Source organism: Tympanuchus pallidicinctus, unplaced genomic scaffold, assembly GCF_026119805.1.
Source record: "Tympanuchus pallidicinctus isolate F22 unplaced genomic scaffold, pur_lepc_1.0 scaffold5, whole genome shotgun sequence".
NCBI classification, from domain to species: Eukaryota; Metazoa; Chordata; class Aves; order Galliformes; family Phasianidae; genus Tympanuchus; species Tympanuchus pallidicinctus.
In genome coordinates, this window is record NW_026294769.1 from 5828343 (window position 1) to 5853783 (window position 25441).

The 25441-nt window shown below is 37.5% G+C and overlaps 1 protein-coding gene across 4 annotated transcripts in view; it reads right to left on the reverse strand.

The window, feature by feature from the left end:
• Positions 1-25441, reverse strand: part of TRIO (trio Rho guanine nucleotide exchange factor) — a 223615-nt gene that overhangs the window by 110489 nt on the left and 87685 nt on the right. For 3 of the 4 annotated variants that reach the window (XM_052704062.1, XM_052704065.1, XM_052704063.1), the window contains exons 9-12: positions 24030-24260; positions 15464-15586; positions 10206-10397; positions 622-791 (exon numbers count right to left, since the gene is read on the reverse strand). In XM_052704062.1, the coding sequence (XP_052560022.1) occupies positions 622-791; positions 10206-10397; positions 15464-15586; positions 24030-24260 (716 nt within the window). Of the gene's footprint in view, positions 1-621; positions 792-10205; positions 10398-15463; positions 15587-22692; positions 22786-24029; positions 24261-25441 lie in introns of those variants that run through there. The other variant, XM_052704064.1, reaches the window with a different exon arrangement.

Below are 25441 nucleotides of genomic sequence, written 5' to 3' on the forward strand. Positions count from 1 at the left end.
TCTTTCTCTGTGAAAAGGAAGTGGCATATGATAACTATTTACTTCACTGGATCTTCCTGGCAGTGAAAAATCAATATGAGATATTAAAAACTAATTAACAAGTATTTTACTGCAATACAAAAACCTCTACAAATTCAGGTACATTAAGATCAAATCCCATAGCAAATGTGAGATGTACCATTGCAGATGTGTCCCAAGTTTACTTACATTATTGTTTAACAAATAGACTGCAAACTGATGGTCATCACTACAAAAATGTGACATATTAGACTGCAAAACAATTTCAAGGGTCTCTTTATGAGAAGTCTGCTGCTCAGAACTCAAAAAACTGTGGAGCCCTGCATCTCCCAGACTACAAAGGCATACAACTTCTCCTATTACAAAGGTAGCTTATGTAAACAAAGTCTCCCTCTTATGAAGGTAGTGTTTATAAGCTGAGCTTCCTGCAAATAGACTTACAGACCATCAGAACAGAATGAAACATAATAGCAGTCTTAATATTTACAAATTTTATTTATAGGTCAGAGCATGCAGTCATTATCTCTGCTCTCAAAATAGAAACTAAGCCTTGCAGAATGCCAGACTTATGCCAGAAGAGATTTAAATTAAAACTTGTTTTACCTTAGTTGCTGTATGAGATCTTCGCCTTCTTTTATAACATTGACTGTAACCTGCAGAGTGGTCTGCTGTTGCTGACCAAAACGTTTAATCAGGTCTTGGACAGCCTCCACAGACTCTGCATAGACATCATCAAGCAGCTCTTTCTGCAACTCTTCAAGCCATGTCCACAGCTGAAGAAGGAAAAAAAAAAAAAAAAAAGAAAAAGAAAAATAAGCACCAGGATCAGGCAGTCACTGTTGCAAATCAATTTGCTTGGATGGGAGAAAATGGAGGGGAAGAAACAGTATTTGTTTCTTTTCACAGAAAAACCCCATCTTCAATTTAATAAAAATGAGCCTTTGCTTCAAATAAGGTTTTCATGTCCTGGAAATACCAGGAAAGCTTTATCCGTGTTGCTAAGTCACCCTTTCTTTCTCATTTTCCTTCTACAGTACTAAGTGTATCCGACTGAGCAGCAGAGAGCTCATAGTGAGAATCCCATCTGCAGCTCTGCGAGAAAGTCACCGGGAGGGAAATGCTATGGTAACACTCCCTGAGAGAAGGAAGGAAGGAAGGAAGGAAGGGAGATGTATTGTAGCCACCATCAAATTTACACTGCCAGGCTGACACACGCACACAGATAACATGACACTTTTCAATGGCCTTCAGAAAAAGGAAAAAGCATTTCAGAAAACAATATACAGAGTGAAATCTGCCGTGAGAAGTTATTTTTCTATCATGATCTCTACAGCTATGGTGCTTACCCCGTTGTTTTCAATTTCATGTTATTACAACAAAAAAACACTGCAAGTAATTACACCAACTTTTTTGGCTTTGTTTTCCCCACTTAACACACCCCGTTCAGAACTGCTCACACACTGCAGTTTATGGAAAAATCTCTAGGTATAGGCGAGCAATGCATCACTACCAGACACTTGAATTCCACTGTGTTCTTTCCACAATTTTACAAAAAAACAAAAAAAAAACAAAAAAAAACAAACAATTGTTGCATCCTAAGCTCTGTGTGGAAATTATTCACCAGAAAACCATCAGACACCTATAGGGCAAGTGATAATAACACAGTGCTCGAAGAGGGCACACGCCTGTCCCTCGCAACACCAGTGTGCACTCGCAGCACAATGCAACAGCTACTCTCACAGGAAGCTGCCAAATCAGGCCTCTCCTCCCCATATTATCATCACACCGATAGCCCTGCCTTCCAGGAACAAGGATTGAAATCTCCTTTTTATCTTGAAAGTAGAATTCTGTTCTGATTGACAGATCTTTTGTCTTCATTTGAATTTGTCTTTAAACAATTTAGAGATATAAACAGACTTCGCTAATCTTGAAACTAATTAAAAGTTAACAATTAAAATGCAGCCAATAAGTAATCCACATGGCTTAACTTCAAAGAGAGTAAGACAAATGCTTTACTTCTTTGCTTAACATTCTCTAGGAAACACTCCTTTCATGCTTTTGTATAATGTCCTGATCATAAAGGTAACTACCAGTGGTGTTAAAACAAAACACAAAACTCAGTGAAGAACTCTAATCTTGAATTAAGAAGTTCCATTGCAGCTTTATTTTCAAATCAAATGCTAGGTTTTTGTTGGTGGTGGTTTTAGTATTTCTTTATTTGTTTTGCTTGCTTCTTTTTAATTTCTTAAAGCCTTACGTGCCTCTTCAGTTAGGTTTTTAGTGTAGCTCTTGTTATATTTTCAAATATAAGGAAAAGTTCATGGTTTTTAACCAAATTCTTCTCTACAAATGTATTAAAAAGAAACACCCCAAACTCTCCAAAACCCAGAACCTCCTATTTGTACACATTCTGATCTTCTGACTACTTATATGCTTCACAGACAGTGCCTCTCATACATTTGAATGCAATTCCATAGTCATACACACCATGAGTTCAAGACACTGCAGTCATTCTTAGTAAAAGGAGCACAAATGAATGGAACTTAACAAGTGTGTCAAAAGAACTAGACAACACTCATTCCAGCACAACTCACTGCAACATCCAAAAAAAAAAAAATTTTCAAATGCATACTTAGAAATGCAAATTTCACTTCAAGACAAATGAAACTGAAGATCGAGAAGCCTGACAGTACAATTTGCAAACTGTATTCAGATTTCAATGGCCAGAATACATGTTTTTATTCTTCTCTTAGTTTGTAAACTGTCTGAACCATGGAAACAGGACACTGTGTTAGAGAGCTTCCAAGGGAGATTCTGTGTGCATACAGTTCTTGCAACTGTGTAAATACACACTTCAGAGTGTAACAATTGTTGTTGACTATGAACCTAAGGCATTTGGTGCTAGCTAGAAGAGCTTACCCATGCTTACTGCACTGTCTATAAAATGCCAAATTTACACAGACGTTTATCAAAGATAGATCAGAACTGAAGTCATTTTGGATATCCTGAACTGTATCAAGTTTGCTCCTTACAAGTAACTGCGCTGCAGCTCAAAGTAGGTCCAAGAATTTTTCCACTAAGTCTTTTCTGCTGAGTGTTGGGTCTCACCTGCATCTCACCTGTACAGAGGAAAACTCACCTCTGTGATTCTTGCTCTTCACAAAGGCATCAGTCACCTCCGTGACTAGAAGGAGAAGACCTGGCAGGGTCACTTCACACTGGTGATTGTGCTTTGCTTGGGAATACTTCCCTTAAAGCTCACCTGGATACTGGAGACCAAATCAGCACAGAACAAGCAGACTTTTCATTCTACATAGCCAATTGAAAGCATGACCACCTACCTGTCTGGTCATGGGTGCTAGCACAACAAATGTCATGCTAGATGGCTTGGTGCCTGTTACCAGGAACAGAGAAATAGTTTCTCAGTGCAGAAGCTGCACAGCACAACTGTAAACATGGCATCCTGGCCCCACAGTGCCAAAGAGCTCAGAAATACACTGTGTTTGCCTATTTAATTAGCCAGATCACCCGCTGCTTGGGCAGAAAAGGCAATTTATAAATGCACAGAAAGAGTGTGATAGTAATTAGCATGCATTGCTTGTCTAGCTGTGATTCATACACTGTTGAAAGAGGAACAATTTAAGCCATTTCTGAAGTGAACAGTTTTCTGAACAGCTTTGTGACAATTTTATAGCAAAAGTTATTCTTTCTAATACATTACCAGGTAAGCTTTTAACACTTTCCCAATAAGCAAGTTTCTGACAAATTGTTTCCCTTGAAAATAATTTTGATCTGATGCAGTTCATCCACAAAAGTTAGAATAAAGCCACCACAGATGAACAGAACTGTCAGGTTATCAAAGTTGGATATAAATTCCTGCCATTTATTAAGATGACTTTAGTTCACAATGGGTGGCAAGTCAGCTGGCTTGTACACAGCTTTAAAACCAAAATGAGCACTGGGAATACTGCAAATTACATAAACTACCTTGTTTTCAGATACAAACCTAAGGGTGGAGCCAGAATAAGCTTGCACAGTAAACCCAAAAGAAGCCAAACAGTTTACTGGGAGAAGAACAGAGAGTGGAGCTTAGCCATGCATGTTTAGCAGAGCAGAACTACAAATTTTATACTGCAATGATTTTCTGAGGTAATGAATGATTCCATCCAATAGTGAAAGCAACAATAATCTGATATAAGAAAAACCCCTCATCATTAAAAGAACACCGACTTTCTCTGTGTGAATTTTTGAGCAATCTCTGCTCGTGCTTTTCTGTTTACTACAAAAATAAAACTAAAAAAAAGCAGAAAGATCCCCAAATCACTAAGTCCTGTGACCTTTGTAACAACTTTATCCAGTGGCAAAACAGCTTTAATGTACAGGGAGAAAACTACGTAAGTAACTAAATCCAGCCATAGAATGAGGTTCTTCTCTCTTTATCTGCTCTTCACATCTTATCAGAATTAAAATTGGAGAGGGAAATCAAATTCTGAATCCTTGACAGGCAAATGTTTCACCCAGCACTTTTTTTCTTGATCTATACATAGCACAGGCTAAGAAACATCTGCTTGAATGAGCCTGCATCCTGTGCTACCTCTTTCCTAAGTTCTTGGGAGCATGCCATTAGTCACTGAGATTGTATTACTTTAATTGTCTGCAACATCCTGGAAGTTTCAGTATTTGCATCATGGGCCTCCATCTCTTTAAATCTCATCCCTGCAATCTCCTGAAGGACTGGTGCTAAATAAGATCATACAATATTTTGCTGAATATAATCAGAGAACAATTGTTCATAAGTGAATATCTTCCCGAGTTCAGAGTTGTTTTATGAAGTCTCTGTCACTTTTGTTTTTACGTAAGATAATTTTTCTTTACTTTTCATTTTATAATAGCTTTTGACTATTATAGTAGGCTAAGACAAAGCAAAGGCCACAGTGTCTGCATTTCAAAACTCAGTTCCTCATTTTGCCCATGCCCCGCAGCACAGTGCTGCAGTCTGTGCATCTCCTCAGATGGACTTCTTTAAGGAGCTGTTACCCACACAGGGCCAAATGTAATTAATATGCATGTTGGGGCTTAGAGGGGTTCTGAGATCTGTATGCTTTGGCTTTCAGTGCATGCTTTGGACAAAAACTGCATCTTAAGAATAAATAAGTTGAGATGTTAAAACATCAGGAGTTGATCTTTCATTAACTTTAAGAGACATTTAAGATATTAAATGTATTCATATATTTGAAAATTAATTATATTTTAAAGCTCCGACCTATTCTACAGTTACAATCAATTTCTCATTCAGATTAAGTTCATCCTTGAAGCAACATGAAGTTTCTTGTATCTTCCTTAAATTACATAGACTATCAGTATCCTGTTACCATTTGCCCCATTCCTTATCTGAAGAAAAATAAAAGAAGCCCACATCACAGCTTTAGAAGCCTATTTCTGCTTCACATTTCTAAAGCATTTAATGTTATTTCAGTAACACCTGGAATGCAACCCATCAAATTAAATCCATTTTAAAGCCAAAGTAACTACTAGTGTTGACAAACTCAGGAGAGAGAGAGTGTGCTGGTTAACTGGAACACAGTCCTACCAAGTCACAAAAACAACACACGTCAATATACTGCTGCTGAATGCTTCTTTTAAGAGCAAGAAGCATTTCTCCCCCAACTCTCAAATTGAGAAATACTAGCACATCAATGTAGTGAGCAGAGATTTCACTTCATAGACATTGCCAGATCAGCTAAAAAGCTGGTCTGCTGCCTGGAAAGGGCATGCTCGGCACTGAAGACAGCAGCTTTATTATGACATCCAAATTTAAGCCAGAGATCACCAGCTCAGCAGAATCAAATACTCAGGAGCAGCTGGCAACCAGAACAGCAGATCTGTCACCTCAAGGTTCACCCTGGGATAAAATTAATGAAAAGCTGTGCTTATCTATACTGGATAATGCATTGAGGGCATATTTCTGGCACTGAGTCATGAGACAAAGCAAGACCATACCAACAAGCTTTTCTGAATCAAATGCACTCCACACTTAGATGTGAGTGAACCAGCTGTGTTACAACCAGAGCAAGGCCTCCTCATCCTTCCCATGCACTGGCACCTTTCTTCGGCAGCTTGCACAGGCTTCTGTTTCATTAGTTTTCTTCAGGAACTGTGGATTTCTGTATTTGAAATCTCTGCCAATTCCACTTCCCTTGTCTTCTTTTCAGCCTCAGTATATTCTGCTGCAAAATTTAGTTTGAGTAAGATGAAAGAGATGTATTCTAGTAACACCCTTAACCATATTGTGTACACACAGAAAGTGCTCTGAGCTATTTTACAATCAACTAGTCAGAATATACACAAAAAGCCAACAGACCATTCTCTTCCATGAACATTCAGCCCTGGTCTGTATTCCCACACTTCACTCCAGTTAGGAAAATATCTGTTGCACTGCTTTGGCACTGCTACAAACACCTGGTTTGGCCATGATTTCAGACTTCTCACTCATAAATGTTTTGTGAGCTGAGAGAGAGTGAGAAAGAATGTAAGAATTTGAATTCACACCAAAATTCTGCTCATCGCTACTTGATGGCAGATTTCAAAACAAAGACTACTGTGGCTTTTGCTCCTATGATTTGCAGTCAAGCTTTTATGATAACTATTTACTTAGAAAATGTATTTTTCACCTATGTGATTTTTCTTGCACAACATCTCATTTGAGTTTGTCAACAGCACTGGGTGATCAGTTGCATTTCATTCACCCCCAGGCTAGGAATCAGCCTGAACACAGTATGTTCAATACAATGACTCTCATGGGAATATTTATGATCCCCAGCACCTTAAATACACCTTAACTACATCACTTCACTTGCTGAAATGTTTTGCAAAGACTGAAATTTCTCACTGACTGGGAACTAAAAAGTCAACATTCACAAATGTACAAAACTAAAATCAGAATTAATGTATAGGAAACAACAAGCAAGATTTGCTTGGACCACCCAATAAGCAAAATGAGTAACTGCAATAACATCACCTAACACGACTTCAGGCTTCCCTGAATCCACTCTTTTTTCAATCTCAGTGAGAAATATGGTCTATTGAGGTTGGTTCATGAGGAATCTGAGAACTTGTACACTGCCTTATGATGTTTCTAAGACACAGGAAGATCTACCACCTTGTAATAACCTGGCCACAGAAAGCCAGCATTTCCTAAGTGCATCATAACATGCTGCTGCATATGCACTATAGGGCTGTTCTGGGCAAAGGTAGAGCAAAAGTCTGTTATTTCTGGAACGTGTCAAACAGATCTTACCACTGCTGTGGTAAGCAGAAGCTGCAGAAATTGATTTAATGAATGTGAATAGAGTAAAAAAACTGAGTGGACACAGTAGCAGTGGTAAGTTGCAGTCAAATTCTACATAAAGTGTCAAGGTTACACAAAGCTACAGGGGGAAAGGAATACTGGTATTCCCTAATACAGATGAGGAACATAGATTCAGTGTAAAGTATTTCCAATGAAAAGAATAAAATACAACAAAACATCCTACATCAACAACCAAGAGACTGGATGTCTTTCAGTGCCAGACTTCAAAGCCTCAAAATAGCCCAAGACCGTGACAACCAGCTTCCCTTGGTTTTGCATCTCTTTCCAAGCAGTCACACACAAGAAGGGGTTTTTCCTTCATGCCCATTTCTCAGTTCAGATAAACACAAAGACAACACTCACAAGACACCCCTTTTTTTTTTTAAAGCAACTAAATCATTTCTCTTCGGTTCAACAAATAACTTATCATCCTACTACTTGAATACCTCTCTTCATCAGTTAAACGTACACATTAATTTCTTAATCATCCACCATACATTCCTGCAGGTATGCACTAATTTATGCTGCAATTTCCCATATCCTGCAAGAGAAATGTAATTCTCCTGCCAACAAAGCATGGATACCTTTCAGGTGTAGGCCATTTTTATCTTCCATCTGCTTTATGATGCCTTCTCAGCACTCCACACACGTTTGGTAACAAACAACATGCTCTTGAAAACAAAACAGAATACAGAAGGCGCAGGGCATCTCTGAGCTTTGTTTCTTTGCAGCGTAAGCAAATGACTGGCCTACTGAATATGAACCACCTGCCTCACTCTTTCATCTGTATTTTTAAGTAGAATGCAAATAAATAAACAAGAGAGTCTTGCTTATGTAACTAAACATAACTAAATGCTGTTTTTAATTTTTTCTGCTTCTTTAAGTATAGTAGGCAGCTACATGACCAAAAAAAAAAAAAAAGCCACCAAAACAAACTCAAGGTTTAGACATCAGCTATAATGCCTTTCCTCATATTCCAGGCTGAAAAGAGGCTGCCATAGCAACAGCTGTGTGCACTTCCAGGGTCACAGTAATATCCATTCTACAAAAGAAATAAATCAAGATGCAGATGATCTTTTTCCAATAAAATATTATCTAGGGGAGTAGTGGCAACATTCCAGCACATCTGGATAGCCACCCAGAGTTACTCAACACTGACTCACAGAACAATTTTTTATTTTATTATTTTTTTTTTTAAATTTTTTTAAAAAAGGGCCCTTCCTTGCAACTCCTTTTACGGTCTCTGTCCTTCATCACTACAATCAACAGTGTCCATTAAAATAGCATTCCAATTGTTCTCCCTAATGCTTAGAAAAACAAGTAAAGAAAGCATCTACAGAAATGGTGAGCTTGTCTCAGCAGCTGACTGCTCCCCTGCTTTACAACAGGTAATGGAACTGCACAAGTGCTTGAGAAAAATGAAGCAAATAAGTTCACCTGTAAGAATAGTTCAAGATATAGAATTCATCTTTTGTTTAAACATGCAGAGCGCTGGGAGAGCTCTGGCAAGGAAGCACCTAACAGAAAACTGATGGGGGAGCTATGTCCTCATGTCTAGAGCTAACAAGGAATTCGATCCCAACCTGCTTCAAAGACCAACTGCTTCGTGCATTTGTTTCAAGAGCAAAGTAGATGATTCACATATAAAAAGTTCTCACCCTGATCCTCCAAAAGGTTTTGCTGAAGAAACTGCTTTAGGACAATATACTTCCTCAATAAACAGACTATTTCTCTATCTAGGGTGAAAGGGGTAAAGACATATGCTCTGATATGCTGTGCTCCACATGCCTTTCAAAATTTTCACCTAATCAGATCAGTAAAAGGATTTAACATAAGACTGAAATGGAAAACAAATAATCTACAATCATCAAGTCTACAGTCTATAATCAAAGTCTTCTCCTGAAATCTTTATTTTTGCTCTAGATTATTCTAATCTTTCCCATGAGACTGTAAATACATATGATCTGCGTCCTGAATCAGATGAGCAAAACAGATTTGGCTGAAAATGAAGCATCTTAGCCTATTTTTCCCCTCCCCCCCCATGTATAAACTCCCCAGTCCAGCTCACTGTTGAACTACAATAACATTTACACCAATTATTAGGAGAAGTAATGGGTTGTGTGTTTTGTTTGTTTGTTTGTTTTTAAATAACAGGTCAGATGCTGCATACTAACATGCCAACTCATTACATAGTACCTAGCATCAAAAGAAATACAACTTCTAAAGGAGGCTAAAACATGAGGCAAACCACGGTCAATATCAGATATACTCTTTACGTTATGAAGAACTGTCAAGTTCTTCAAGAACTGCATTTTATGCAAGAGTAAAATGCAATGTTTAAAGCAGAAAAAAATCTCTCTAAACAGAGGGGTTGACTTAAGTAGTGTGATGCTTTATTCACACACAGAAGTCTTCTGAACTCTGTTAGTCTAACCAAGTGTCTGACAATTCAGTTGCTGCATGAAAAACAAAAGTGCACAGCACCTCTGACTCTGCAGTGCTATCCTTCAGTTGTATCAGTTCCCTATTCCAACCATTTCCCCTTCCCCATGATGAAACAAGAAAGTGTATTTGCACAAGAAGGCAGAAACTGCTCGTAGAGGGGAAAAAAAAAAGAAAAACATTATTAAAAAAGTCGTAGTAAGAAAAATAACACAGAAATACATCTACAAAACTTCCAACAGCCCTGTTCCTGCTCCCCAGTGTACATCAAATTGCAAAACCCACTGTACAATGGAGGGTCATTACTCTGCATGCCGAAGTTTTAATAATGAAGGTAACATTGGACAGCAATAGTTTGAAGGCTTAAAGTCATGACATGACTTATCAGTAGCTTTACCTCCTTGACATGTGTGTGAAAGGAAACGGACATGTCCAGCAGGATCTTGCGCTGCTCCACGCGTCTGACAAAATCCTGTATCCTGTCTTCCAGCTGATGGGCAGCTTGATATATTTCCTCTGGATCACACTCTCCGGTCTGAGCAAGCTGTTCGGCTGCTTCTAGAAGTTTATCTGCGTTGGTGTATGTGTTCTGCAGATAAATAAGTTAGTTTCATAGGATTAAATAACAGAAAACTCAGCTATTATGTTTTAAAAGTCATTTCATGAGTGAAAATCAAAAGGATAAAAAGGCCCTTGCAATGTACTTTTCTTATTCTTTTTAAAAGTAGCAGAATGTAATCTTACTGAACACGTTATTTTATTTCTAGGTGCTTTCTCATTTAACTGTTAATAAATTCATTTCTTAGCCCCTTTTTATATATATTTAAATATCTCTTTCATCCAGAACATGGAAGTCCATTCTTCAAAATTATTATTTTATATTCACAGCTAGAATAAATGTCTAATAACTTGTGAACTGGCCTGTCTCAGTGCTGGAAAAAAATCACAACAGTCATGGCCAGAAGACTTTTCAAATGTGCATCATCAGTGTTGAGAAAGTCCTAGATGCTGATAGAGACACCTAACATCAAATTGATACATCCAAGCAGAAGGCAGAAAGTCACAGAAAACCACAGAAAATCTCTCCATTAATATGCATTCCCTTTCAGAAAAGAGATACCCAAAATTCATGTGTCAAGTGGATCATCATTTGTGAAAGCAGCAACAAAGTAAGATTTAGAAATAGGCTGTGGCTGAGTAATGGAGTGGAATATTGTCCCAGTATGTCATAGGAATAAAAAAAGCTGATCGCAGCAGAAAACAGAATGCAAGACATTTGCCATCTGATGTGCTGAGCATGTTATGGTCCAGAAAAGAAGAGGATGTTTAACAACTCTTAAAGCTTAGAAATTGCACCCTGCATGTTTACAGTTCTCATTAATTCAAAACAGGACTGATTCTGAACACGTGCTATAATTTGAGTGTCCTCTTTTCTGAATCTAACTTTGGGTTTTCATGCTCTAGAATGGTTCTCAATGTGACAGCACAGAAGGGTTCAAACTCTGGTGAAAACAAGTTCAAATCTACAGTACAGAAGCTTTGCTGATGTCACTGTGGTAAGTCTCCTGATAAGGTTGTACCACAGACTATGAAAAAAATTCCTTGACAATGTAAGCTGCACCCTTCTCTTTTCCCTATCTCAGTTGTCAGGTAAAAAAACTGCATGCCAGGATAAATTAAGCCTATGAAAATGTGCTTTTCTTTGCCATTGTCACATCTCTTATTAATAACATAAACCCCAGAAAAGTTCATCCAAACCTGGACCTTAAACTCAACTAAATGGGTAACAAATCAAAGTTCTCCTGCGGGGAAAACTTATGTAAGGAAGCCCAAGGCATCTACTTGACCCAGTGCTGCTTTCATACACAAGGGAGGTTCTCCATTTATTATTTATGTAAGGAATTTAGTCCATGCTGCTTCTTGATTCTAAGTGCATCTTAGTCTTTCCTTAACCTTCAGTTTTTTAATTGCATTTGGAGGCAGAGAATTCCTCCCAGTTTCCCCAGGAAAGCCAGCAGAGACGAACACAAACCCGCCCTTTTCAGCAGGGAGAGCATTACTCAGTGCTGAACATCTCCAGCTCAGGCTCGCTGGCCCAGAACACACTCTGCACTGCGCTCCATGTTTTGTGTTTCCCAGTCACTGATCACACGTGTTCAGGAGCAAAGCCGAAGATCCTCCAGGCGCTCCTCAAACAACAAATACTTCATCAGCCCCGAGAACCGCACCCAGCTACAGATGGCTGAAGCAAAAGCTTCCCATTTTAATGAAAACTTTCTCTCGTATATGAAGCACTGTTTACGAATTCCAAAAGTACCTTCCGCATAACAGGCCCAGGCACAGCGAGCTTCTTTTTCTGTAAACTAGATGGTGATCTACCTGAGCTTCAAATTTAACACAACCTGCATTGTGTTTCACAGCAGGCTGCGAGTCTCAAACCTCAGCAGCAGACACATGCCTTATCACTAAAATTTGTCACCCGAGAAGAGCTAAAATACAACTCAAATACTTATCTTGGCAGATTAGTAACTACCCTTCAGAATGGAAATCATAGCAAACACAGGAACTCTACTAACTCCTGCTGTTTGCACTTCTATGCCTACTTCTAACCAATGGTTGGAGGAAAAACCAGCAATGAGAAAATTCTTTAAGTGTTGGTAGCAAAGGGCAGTCACCAGTTGGAAGGTTAGGCAAAAGGGGCAGGAGTTTTCCCTCAAACCTGCTTATGCCTCTTTCCTAAACTGATAAAGGAGCCTTCATGGTGACAACTTCAATATAGAGTTTTGAAATCAGTTAACACTTCCCTCAGAATTTCTCCAACAGTATGCAATTCCTGAATGCCAGAGAAAAATAATCAGCCCAGTAGTTCATCTATTAGTTCATCTATTAGTGCCCCAAGGTATAACTGACTGCACTCAAACCTTTAATAAGCATTCTGCTCCAAAATATTGGAAAAATTTCTAGAATTGAGACACCATCACTTTCCCAAATAGTGCATCCTATTATTTCCTAGTCTTCTTGAGAAGTCTTCTCTGCATATTCTTCAGCAAAAACAGGCCTTGCATTCTTAGAAAGCATAGAAAGTGACACAGTACTGAAAAGTCCAAAGCTAAATTTAAGAGATTAGTGCAGAAATGAGTGGTAACAACAATAAATACAACAGGCATGAGTAGAGTTTAGTGCACTGCAGAAGGGAGAAAGAGAGATGAATGCATATATGGATAGAGATAGATTAATAGAGGTATACAAAGCATCTAAGGTAGAGACAATTAAAACTGATTACTCATTAAATTCAGCTGATAATATCAGATTTAAGCATCAGAAAACATATTTGAAATGAGAGAAAAAAAAAAAAAAACAACACCAAAACCAGAAGTCCTTTTCATCTAAGGAGTAATTAAACTGCTGAACTCATTGGCATGGGAACTGGTGTACATTCAAAAAATATAAATGGGTTCAAAAAGTAGTTAGCCTAATCAAGAGAAGTCCATCAACGACTAAACAATGGCTCTGATGCACCTTACAGCTTCAGACAAACCCAAACAATTGGGAGGATAAAGGTGACTTTTTTTTATACAGACCTTCTTTTTTTTCTGCATATAGTGATGGCCATAAGACACAAACGTTTAGTTTGATGTCTTACAGTCATTCTTGGGTACAGGAAAGTAAGAATTGGTTCAAGTATAGAAGCTTTTGGAGTTAGTCTTCTGTCAGTAACATTTTAACACTTCTATTGGCTCCCTGCATTTTACAAAACTTTACTATGCTGCTGACAGTTCACCGCTTCCTCTCAACTTCTGACTGGAGATGACTGAAAACCCCAAATATCAAGAATCCTATTTAAAACAAAACAAACAAGCTAAAAGAAAAAAGAAATAACAACAAAAACACACACACACAAACTAAAATCACAAAACTTGGGCCAACTAGAAATGAAGGCAGAGAATAAATTATCTGAAAGTTACGAAAAGAAATTTCAAATTGCTTGCTCTTTTACACTTGAACATAACCTTCCTTAAAATACCAACAACAGGGATGTCTTCTGCAGCTTGCTTATATCCAGTTATAGAGCAAAGAGAAACAATTCACAGGGTGTGCCTCTCTTGGCAGTCACTATAAATTCAAGAAGTTAAAGATGAAAAAAATTAAAAATGATTACTTATTAGATCATTTCGTCCGTTATTCTGTCAGGAGAGGATGGTTCCCCATAGCATACTTAAGGTCTTTGACAAGTCCAGTTTTCAGTGTTGCCAAAAATAGAAAATCCACTCATCTCCTCAAGAGATCATTTTAAATTCTAGTAGCATTCAGCTTTAGAAAATTTTTACAAAGCATTTGTTGTAAAACATTCTAGCTTAAATATAATGAAAACTAATGTTATTTTTTTTACAACAGCTTATATCCCACCAATAGTTCTACATACTTCATACCCTTTGGTCAACTCAAACATTTTCTTCTTTGCTCAAATAACACAGTATTAAGTATGAGATCATTCACGTTTTCTAAAGTGTCTTACACAAATAAATTCTTGCTTCTCTGACTCAGGAAACTAAGTACATCCACATGGAAAACATTACAGATTTTATTTGAAATGAAGTAATAGATCTGCATATGGAAAAACCAGGATATGAATATCTAAAACTAGCAAAGCGTATTATTTTGCAGAAGTTTATAGGAAATTAATATTGAGGAAGATTTCTGAAGCTATTTCAGTTTCTCAGACATTGGAGTGCTGTAAGATCATGGTTATAGTATGATTTTATTCAGATCTTAATCAGCTGTTTAACAGGAAAATTATACACATGCCTCTGATGCTTCCACTATAGCAGGAGTCACTGCTAAGCTCCTGCAAGTCACTTCATATTTTCTAGTAATTTACCTTCTGTTTTGGGTGAAGGATCATACAAATTCTACTTTAAAGAAATCTTTCTTGATGAATATTAGGCATGTTTATTATTATTAATCAATAATTTTCAATGGACAGTAAATATTACTAATGGGAAGGATTCAAGTCTTCAAATTCTCATCGGTTTTGTTCACCTCATCTCTCTTTTCAAGGCTACTATCCAAATCAATTTCCTCTTGTTCTCTGTGAGTTCTTTATTCTATTTCATTCAGCTTGACATTTTAAAAGTGCTACAGAAAAGTATGATTTGAAGTTCAATCATCATTTCTAAGGCAAAAACTAGAGTCTTCCTATGGAAAAAAGAACTGGTATGAGCAATTCAGAACAAGAGGGCATTTACAAACTCATCTGCATTTAAAGGAAAAACGTGAAGCCAGTTTGCTGGCTCACCTGGTTTCTTAGGAGCCTTTAATTCTTTTTTAAAATTATTTTGAAAGCATTTTTTGTTCAAACAAGCAAGCAAACAAATAGATAAATAAATAAAAGTAGCTCTGCTGGGCTTCAATGCTCCCATTCTTTAAGACTGTGGAAAGTTTGTCTTTTTCTTACTTGAATCAGGAACACAGAAGAGAAATAAATAAAAGCTTCTGACACACAAAATAGGCCATTATTAGAAATGATTTCTTTTTTTACTTTTTTTTCTGGTTGTTGTTAGTGGAGCTCTCTATGCCTAGCCCTTCATTTTCAAGCAGAAAGTTTTCATATATTTCCACGACAAATGCACAGTCCTGCATCTGACTGCTTTTCACCTGTGCAACTTCTTCAAAGTCTTCATGGCGTTTCTGTAATGCTCTAGCCCGATGCAGGGATTTTCCCACTCCAGTATGTTTGCTAAGAAAGGCTTCTCCATGGTTTTCAATCCAATCCAACACCTGCAGTGCAAAAGAAAAACACAGGAGATAATGGGTACATTGAATAACACCTTGTTGTAATACGAATTCAACTGTTGTGATAAAAAGACAACTATCCAAGAAACTAAGCATATAAGGTACTGTGTTAATGGATTAAAATGCATTATTACTAATGAAGGCTGTTAGTTACATTCTCTTATTAGCAACAACATGAACTTAGATCAAGACAATAACTAGTTCAAGCCAGCTAAATTCTATGAATAAAAACATATTTATTTTGAAGTGTACCAAAGACAGTATAATTTCTACGCATTTATCAATATGACAGCAAATTTCGTTCAAGTGGGTGGACTCCTGGTGATGGTCTCTCTGTGATTTGTGCCTTTAGCACATATTCCTCTGTCACAAAAAAGAATGTTTGCACACTCTCAAATAACACTTCTGAATAACAGTCAGGTTTTATATTAGAGGAAGAGAATTTTCCCTTACTTCATGTTGTGAAGTCAGAAAGAAAGATTTATTAAAAATTATTGTATTTAAAACACAATATAATTGAAATCCTTATGAGAAGAATGACATCTGCATTCAGAACCTATGAAGAATTGTCCCACAATTCCATAGAAGTATCTTCCAAAAGCATCAAATAGACATCATTGTGTACCATAAGCTTTATAGCTGAAAATATGAGGAACTAAAGACATTTTAAGGATGTTAAAGCTTCTATCACAATGACTGGCTTGATATATTTATAAATACTAAGTTGTACATGCAATTAGTTCCTGCCAGTTAACACAAAGAATTACTGCACATATACCAATTTTCTGATGAGTGAACAAACAAAACCATCTGGTCTCTCTCCAAACTAATACATCTTAGCAGTATTTTAATTCCTTCATTAGCTAGCACGCATATGGTATTTAATTTTTTGTTCAATACTCCAGGATTCAAGAATGTTATTCCAAATTAAAAACAACTCCACATGATTTTTTTTCCTAAGTCAGCTTATCATTTTTTACACAGTATTTATGAAGAAGTGTAGAATGCTTTGCTTAACATTTATCTCCAGCATTCTTTTTACTGTATCGTAGAATCTCAGAATAGTTGAGGTTGGCAAAGACCTCTGAAGGCCATCTGCTCCAATCATGCTCAAGCAGGGACACCCAGAACTACTTGCCAAGGACCATGTATAGGCAGCTTTTGAATACCTCCTGTGTCCCAGTTTGTGCCCATTTCCTCTTGTGCCACTAGGCATCACTGAAGAGTTTGGTTCCATATTCTTTCCGCTCTTCTTTCAGGTATTGGTACATAAAGATCAGATCCTCCCCAGATCTGATCTTCTATATGTCTTATAGTACCAGATCTTCCATCCTCCATTCATAGGAGAGATGCTTCAGTTCCTTCCCTATTTCCATGGCCCTCTGTTGTACTGTCTTCATTATGTCCATGTCTCTCTCGTAGTAGAGAGCACAGATCTGGATCAGCACTCATGGTGAGACCTCAGTGCTGAGAGGATCATCTCCCTCCACCTGTGCAATACTTTGCCTAAAGCAGTTCTAGATACCATTAGTTATCTTTGTGGCAATGTCATTGTTAATTCATGGTCAACCTGGTGTCCACTTGGACACTCAAGTCCTTTTCTCACATAACATGCTTCCAAGCTGGGCAGCTCCAGCACACACCGGAGCTGCTTCCAATCAGCCCAATGGGCAGCCAAAGAAATTTAAAAATGCAATATTTTGCTTCATTTTGAAACAGACCTGGCTAGAAACCCATACCTTCTCCCTCTCCATATCTGCTGGTGTCTTTGACTCTAATACAAGAAATTGGGTGGGGTTCCTCTCTCCTTTCTTCCTCCCACTATACTTGTCCTGTACTGAAAGCATTTGACACCTAATGCAATGATGATTTTTCTTGCCTCCATATAATCAGACTTAAGAACTATTCCTGCAGCATCCTGGCTGTATTTGATAGATATATAATCATAGAACATCCTGAGTTGGAAGAGACCCTAATCCCATACACTATTCCCATACAAGATATCCAGGCCTCCCATAGTGCACAAAATGAAATAATGCAGTGTGATTTTCTCATTTATCTTGACTGTTAGAATCTTTTTTGGTTTGCAAATCCATTTCCATATGATATCTTCTAAACAATACACAATCGCATAATGCTGCACAATGTTGCCACTTCCAATCACCAGCACTTCACTAAATCCCTATGGTATGTACACGCTTGTTCTTCCTGTTCAGTATTGCCAAATGTATAGTTATTACTTTTTAGGTCAATATACATTTTCATTTGCTTCTTTCAAGGGCAACAATTGATGGGAGAAGGCAGAACGAGGAGATAAATCTGAATTCAGTTACATGCAAATTTTGTACTATCAGTGCTTTTAACTAGTTTCAGTAGACCACTGTATTTTTCTCACTATGAAAAGAGCTGAAGACTCTGGAGACTGCTGGCAACTGTAAGCTAACAAAATCAACTGCAAAATCTGTCCCAGAAAACAGAATAAGAGTCTAAAAGCAGTACAGTAAGAAGGAATTTTGTGCCATATAATGCTCAGTAACTTCTCAAGAAGTTGTCATAGAAATCCAGTACACAGAACATGACTTGAAACAGTCAACTCGAGAAGCACTGCTGTCTGTAAGCCAAACCACGTATTACAGCTTAGCTTTCTTACCCCAATACTTAACAAAACTGAGGTAACCCTTCATTTGAAAATTTCACAGCACATAAAAGCAGAATCAAAGTTAGAATTTTCACTTGCACATCAGTAAGAACTTATACGTATTACTTCAACCAAAGGACAGCATGACTAATTTACATTGATATTAGCCACTGTATCTTAATGCATTTCCCCCCCTCCTCCTGGAAGAGTTATTGAAGAGTTATCACACACATTATACCAACTCACTAAGGACGTGTCTAATACTAACACTGAAAGTACATGGAATTCACTCTTATAGTGCAGTAACGCATAGTAATTTCAGAAACTCATTTCATCGAAAGTGTGAATAATATTTTTCTCCACTACAGCAAGTTGCTTTAACAAGATGCAATTAAGCTGTAACTGCAGTCTCAGCAGAACCATTCTTATGCCCAATATAGGATCTAAAAAAATGCTTATCCTTAAAACACTGATACAGAATATATTGTAGACATAACTACTATGGAAAGATGGCTTCATCTTCACAGTATCATCAATAGACAGCTGATATTTGGCAGATTCAACATGCTCCTTTTCACCATTTTTCTCCTATGTTATTATTCAATCCATTCCCCCCACTCCCTTTAGCTACTATGAACACTTACATTTTTCTGATTTACTTGGTGTTACTTTCCAGATATTAAGCTCAGAAGGGTGGAAATCTTTGAATTTCTAATCTTCAAGCAGCTAAACGTAGAAATACTCTCTCTCCAAGAGAAGCATTTCACACTGGCACTGCCTCAAAACAGCACAGTAGAATCAGGCAGTGAAACAAGTAGTATTTTGATGCTGAGCAACTAGAAAGCATTCTTGATCCACCCTTCATTAGTCAAAACTAAAACAGTGACTGTTGCAACGAAAACTCAGAGTCCTTGAGGTAGGCAAATCAAGAAAGAAGAAGCAGCAAGCTTAGACAGAACAAATAAAGAAGCCATCCAAGGTTAGTGGGCACCTAATAAACAGATGTTTTATATCAACTTCTACGAGGATGTTTTACTAATTTCTAATCTGCAAACTACTGATGTAGTTGTTCAGGCTTTAAAGCTTTTATTGTATGAGCATCAGCAATGTCGTTATACCAAAATTGTAATGTTCAATTTTGACTTTCTGTGGCTTAGCAGTATAAAATTTCGTATTTTATAACAGGACTGCTTTATTATTTTTCCTATCAGAATTGTAAAAGCCAGTTCCTTTCCTCTTCTTAAGTGGAAAGCTAATATGCATTTTGCTCTTGGTAAGCTTATGTCAATTCTTAAGCATAACATCATATTTTTATTAGCATGCTCTGACTTAACTGTTATTTGGAACTACTGAATGGAGTCAGTGATCTGATATTTTTAAAATTTTCTGTATTAAGAAAATATCTCATTTTTTGAAGTTAATATACATTAACTAGAAACTAGACTTCCTGGCATGAATCTGCTACCTAGAATGAAATTCAGAACTCTCTTTAATTTAAGACTTCACAGGTTTTCCCATTCCCACTTTCAGATCTGATATAATTTATATCTTACCTACTATTTTTATAATTTCAAGGTCTACTTTCAATACTGTTTGAACTAATAAACTATGAGACAATTCTTGGTGTACATAGCTAATTAGAACCACAACATTTTTGCTGATTTTGAAAGCTTCACTAAAAACTTCATCCAATACTGAGCAGGAAAAAAACAACAACAAAAAAGCAGCAACAGTTTTTGAAGGTAGAAAGGTGGAGTAACAATGTGTTAACAGCCAATTCCCTCCTCCAATCAGCTCTGACTCAATTAATATTTTCATAAACTGACTTATTTCATTAATAATAATTAAGCCAGGAATAGGAAGAGGAAGAAAGCACAACCTCATGTTGAAGGGCAGTGATAAACTCACTTAAAATATAACTTGTTTACTTGTCACTACGTGTTTTTCAACTATGGACAGCTGAAGAGAGCTACACTTAGTTCATTCTAACATGGAAGAAAGTTACAGTTCACTGGCAATAATGAAAAAGAATTTTCACACTAATTGCTAGACAATCTTAAATGAATTTATTAAGGTTTGAAAAAAAGCTAACAAGCTTGAAATAGTGCAAATGAAAAATCAAGATATTTGAGAAAGTTCCTTTGAAGCTCTATACAAACCATACCAGAACTGTCTTGGATATAAATATTAGCAGAACCTCAGAACCAAGTAATTTCATGCACTGAATAGTGCCAGTGAACATTAAGCATAAAAGCTAACATTTCTCAGATAAATTAGATTATCTGGTTTAGGTTTGTTTTCTTTTTCTATTGCAAGAAAAAAAGAACCTTTGTTGTACAAGATCACTTTTTTTTTTTTCCCCCCCTAGGATTTTCAAAGCTGAGTGAGTTACAAATTACCAAAGTAAGGAAAAACCATTACATGCTTGCCATTTCCTTTAAGGCTTCTGCCACTGTTTGATGAATTTATCTGGCATGGATGTTGAATTATCATTGTCTTACAGCATGAAATGAGAAGCTGCATTTCAAAAGGGAACATTAACTACAATTCACATCGTGATCAACTAAAAGGCAGTGTCTGAAATTCATCAGTATCTAAAGCTAATTTAAAGTAACGTAACAAAAAAAGTTAAACTATCACATGCAACTCTTCAGAAGCCTCCAAAGTTGGTGGCTAGTGGCCATTACACAAATAAAACAAAGGACAATCCAGTCTCTCACAGCTCACTGGTCTCAGACAGAAAAGGAACATTCAGCTCCCTGCTGAAGAAGCAGGTCGTGATTCTAAAATGACTTGAGAGATGTCACTGCAAAAAGAAACTAGCAGTTTCAGAGCTAACTCCACTCAGAGTCATGAATTGGGAAGTAAAAGAAAATGAGAACTTAACATTTTATGACTTCCAAGATAACTAATCAAAGAGTAGAATCAGCACAGTAGGACTCACTGTAGCATTTAGTGATTGCCTTCCCCCAGGAAATAAACTGCCTGCAGCCTGACCTATAGGCCTGAGACCTAAATTATGCATCTGGCAAACCTCAGGAGATCATTTGGCCTAGCTTGCCTAAGTAGGTCCTCCCTAGACTGAATTCAGACTAGAGGAACAAGTTTCAGGACACAATCCTCGCTTCTGGGACTAGGCATCAGCTGAGAGGACCTACTTAATCATATGAGAAACAAACCATCATTTTAATTGTTGAGAATTTCTTATAAAGACTATGTATAGGTGATTCATCTGTGGATTCTGCCTTGTCAGTTTCGACAAGTGCCCCTCACTGACTATTCATACAAGTACCAAACACAATACCCTCGTGACCAGTTACTACTAATGTTGTAAACTTGGCGGGGAGCTGCTAGGATTTACATGGTGGTATAATACTGTTCTTGTTGCCATTCTCTCTGCCTTTCCTGATTATTCATTGAATATGAATAAATGAACATTCATCTGGCTTTTTCTTTTTTCTTTTTCTTTCTTTTTTTAATCAGCTGACATTTTTCACACATTTCCACATCCTTTGTCACAGCTTGACAGTTGGAAAACAGTTTGCCTCTTGAATATTTGCCTTCTTTTTCCTTTTTTTTTTTTCTTCTTTTTTTTTGAACTAATTTTACACTTAGCTTTTAGGCATTTTATAAACTTTTTACTTTAACTTACAGGCATCTTGCACAGAACTCTGTACAAACAAGATTGCTCACCCTTGCCCCTCCCAGACTTAAATTTCTTTGTCAATTATTTCAAACAGTGAAAACCAGGTTACTTCGCTCCCAACTGTCCACATCTAACATCTTCTTACAAGAAGTATGTACATGAAATTTGACTTGAAGTGCAACAAATGTGGAAGAAAGAACGCTATTTTAACAGAATGTGTGACTGGTTATCTAAAATCCACATTCAGAAATTCCTGAGCTGTAAAAATCTGTACACTGAAACTAAAGAACATCATCAGAAAGTACTGTTTTTTTTTACTTTTTATGGAATAGATATATAAAATAAATTACTAGTATCTCTATCAGCTGCAGACCAAAGTAAGCATTATACATTTATTAAATTTCCATTTACAAAGAAGTTTTGTACAGCTTTACATTTTTAAGCTGAAATGAAATCCAAAAGAGATCCTGATGTCGGTACTTAAGTTTCTATGAATGTCATCATCATAATAAAAATATGGCAGCTGACAACTACTCATTCAGTAGTGATACTTGAGGTTTAACCCAGCGGCTACCTTAAGCACCACGCAGCCATTTGCTCACTCCCTCCTGAAGTGCGATCAGAGAGAGAACAGGAAACAAAATAGAACTCATGGACTGAGATAAACACTTTACTAAGACGGAAAACAGAAGGAAAAGTGTGACGATAACGATATATGTATAGCCACAACACAATCACTCTCCACCTACCCGCTGACACACAGCACCAATACAACCAGCCCAGCCTGCCAGCACCGCGAGCTCTCACCTCCATTGACTGATGCCCACAACCCCTGAGAAGCAGCCACCCCGGGTGGACTCCCCACAGTGCTACAGCCTTCCGCATGGTGTCACATGGCATGGAATAGCACTTGGCCCAATTCAGGTGCGTGTCCTGGCTCCGCCTCGCTAACTGCTGCTGCACCACGAAGGCGGCAGCTAGTCCCAGCCCAGTCCCAGACACACACCCATCATTCAGCAACAATCAAACATCCTTGTGTTAGTAACCCTGTTTCAGATGAAAGTAGGATGGTGACGTTGTCAGAAAGGAATCTTAACTGTATTTTTTTTTCTACCTCTTTAGTATAATATGCACAAAACAACACAAGTATCAATGAGGATACGAAACTACAACTCTGTAAAAGGATAACGCTGTTCAGTTTTTGCATGTTAATACTACTACTCTCTTTCCTGATACAAAGTCCAGAATTTTAACTAGAATGTAAGTATCAGTGAATATCAGCTTCTAGCACAAGCTGAGAACAGCTTCTGTCTAGAATAAAAACCTATCATCCTACTTGAATTCAAGTAACAACAGAAGACAATCAGAAAAAAAAACCTAAAGTTAACTAAAAACTAACTTTTAAATACAGTTTCTACTCATGACATTTCTCCTAACATACTGAACTTGAAATCAATCAATCACAGAACCACAGAATTGTATAAGTTGGAAGGGACCATTAAAAGCCATCTAGTCCAATTCCCCTGCAATGAACGGGAACATTTACAGATATATCAGGCTGCTCAGAGCCCCGTTCAGCCTGACCCTGAGTGTCTCCAGGGATGAGGCACCCCACTAGGTGGTCTGTTCCAGTGCTTCACTACCCTTACTGTAAAAAAAGTATTCTTTATATTCAATGTAAATCATACTCTTTTAGTATGAAAGCATTTCCCCTTGTTCTATCACAAAAGATCCTGGTAAAGAGTCTGTCCCCTTCTTCCTGATTAAATCCCCTTCAGATATTTAAGAGTTGCTATCAGGTCTCCCCAGAGCCTTCTCTCCTTCAGGCTGAACTGCCCCAGCTCTCTCAGCCTGCCCTCATAGGGAAGCTGTTCCATCACCTGGATCCTTTCTTTGGATGTGCTCCAACAGGTCTGCATCTCCCCTGTACTGGACTCCACATCTGGACTTCAGATGAGGTCTCACCAGCAGAGAGCAGAGGGACTTGATCACCTCCCTTGATCAGCTGATACCATGGTACTATTCAATTGTTGAATGAGAGAACATGGGGTCCAGAAATCAAAACCCAGCTGGCACTGAAACCAGCATCAAAACAAAATCCAATATAACAGAAAGGCATTCAGACAACATGCAGTAAGACCTACCTGTTGAACATCCTGCTGAAAAACACACAGCTGAAGCCGCTGGTGCAAGCGAACCTTTCGATGCTGCCAAATATTTTCCAGTTGGCGCTGGTGGTGGAGTACTTCATGGATGACATCCAGAACGTGATGAACTGCTTTTGAGTAGTTGGCAGAAGCAGTGAGGGAATCGGAACTTCCAGGAGTCAAAGGTCTCTGAAGTTTGTCAAGCAGTGACTTTCCATCTTGGCTCACCTGGCCACCAGAAAGAACAAAGAATTACTTGTCTTGCCAATATCTTGTTCAGTCTGCTTTTTCAATCCCTCTGCTTCCTATTTTAGATTTCTTTAAGAACCTGGGGAGCAGAACTTGAAGATTTTTATTATCCGAGGCACGATCATGTGCAGCTGTTATTAAGAAAAAAAAGCCAACAACCAAAAAAAACCCACACAACTACTTTTTTATATCCTTACTGTACCTAAGACAATTTAAAGAAGCAGCACTTTTCTAAAATATCAGCCTGTCTTTCTCTAAGTATGCTTTTCCTTAACAGCTTTTTTTTTTTTATTATTTTTTTAACTAAAATCTAACTCAGAAGCTCTTCTAAGTTCCACTTCTCTCTCGTCAGTTAAGCCTCTAAAATTATACAATGGTCCAAAACTGGGCCAGAACAGTGTTTTCATTTCTCTCTTCGTTTGCTTTGAAGGGGAACAAGGAGGTTACTTATTACAGGTTAATATTAATCTAAGAAGTGCATTTAGAACAACAGATGTGAACACAGGACATGCTTTGATCAGACCTGATTTACAACTTCTATATTATTACTGGTACTGGCAAGCCAAAGACAAACCAGTGTTGTGACAAACTTACACCTGATTTGCTTTAAACCCTTCCAAGAAGCACAAATACATTATTTTCCAAAATGTGTTCAATGCTGATAAGAAAGAGAAGTCATTTATAATTTTCTTCTCTGACTCAAACCACAGCAAAAATATTTATTTTGCATGCTAATTAAAAAGCCAGAGCCCTATCATATCCAGTCACAGATATTTAACTTTTGCCAAGGCTTTTGAAAGTACTTATCATTAAAGTTAGATATTCTATCACTTTTAGCATGAAGCACAGAGAGCAATCACAATTCGGTATCACAGCCACCAGTAAAGAACTGGTAGCACACCAGTCATCTATAATCATAAGCATATATAAGTTCCTTTTCAGTAATACACAGTATTTATTTTCAGTAAACTTATGTCCAAGTCTAGTCTTAAATGTATTTATTAAAATTAGCCTACTACTCTGCAACAAAATCATGTTGTCAAGACATTGTAATTTATAATGAATGACAAAATGTGGTAATTGCCAGTGCTCTACTCTTATCACTGTCCATTTATAATAATATGAAAGGAGCTCCATGCTGCAACAGAAATTAAGTCCTA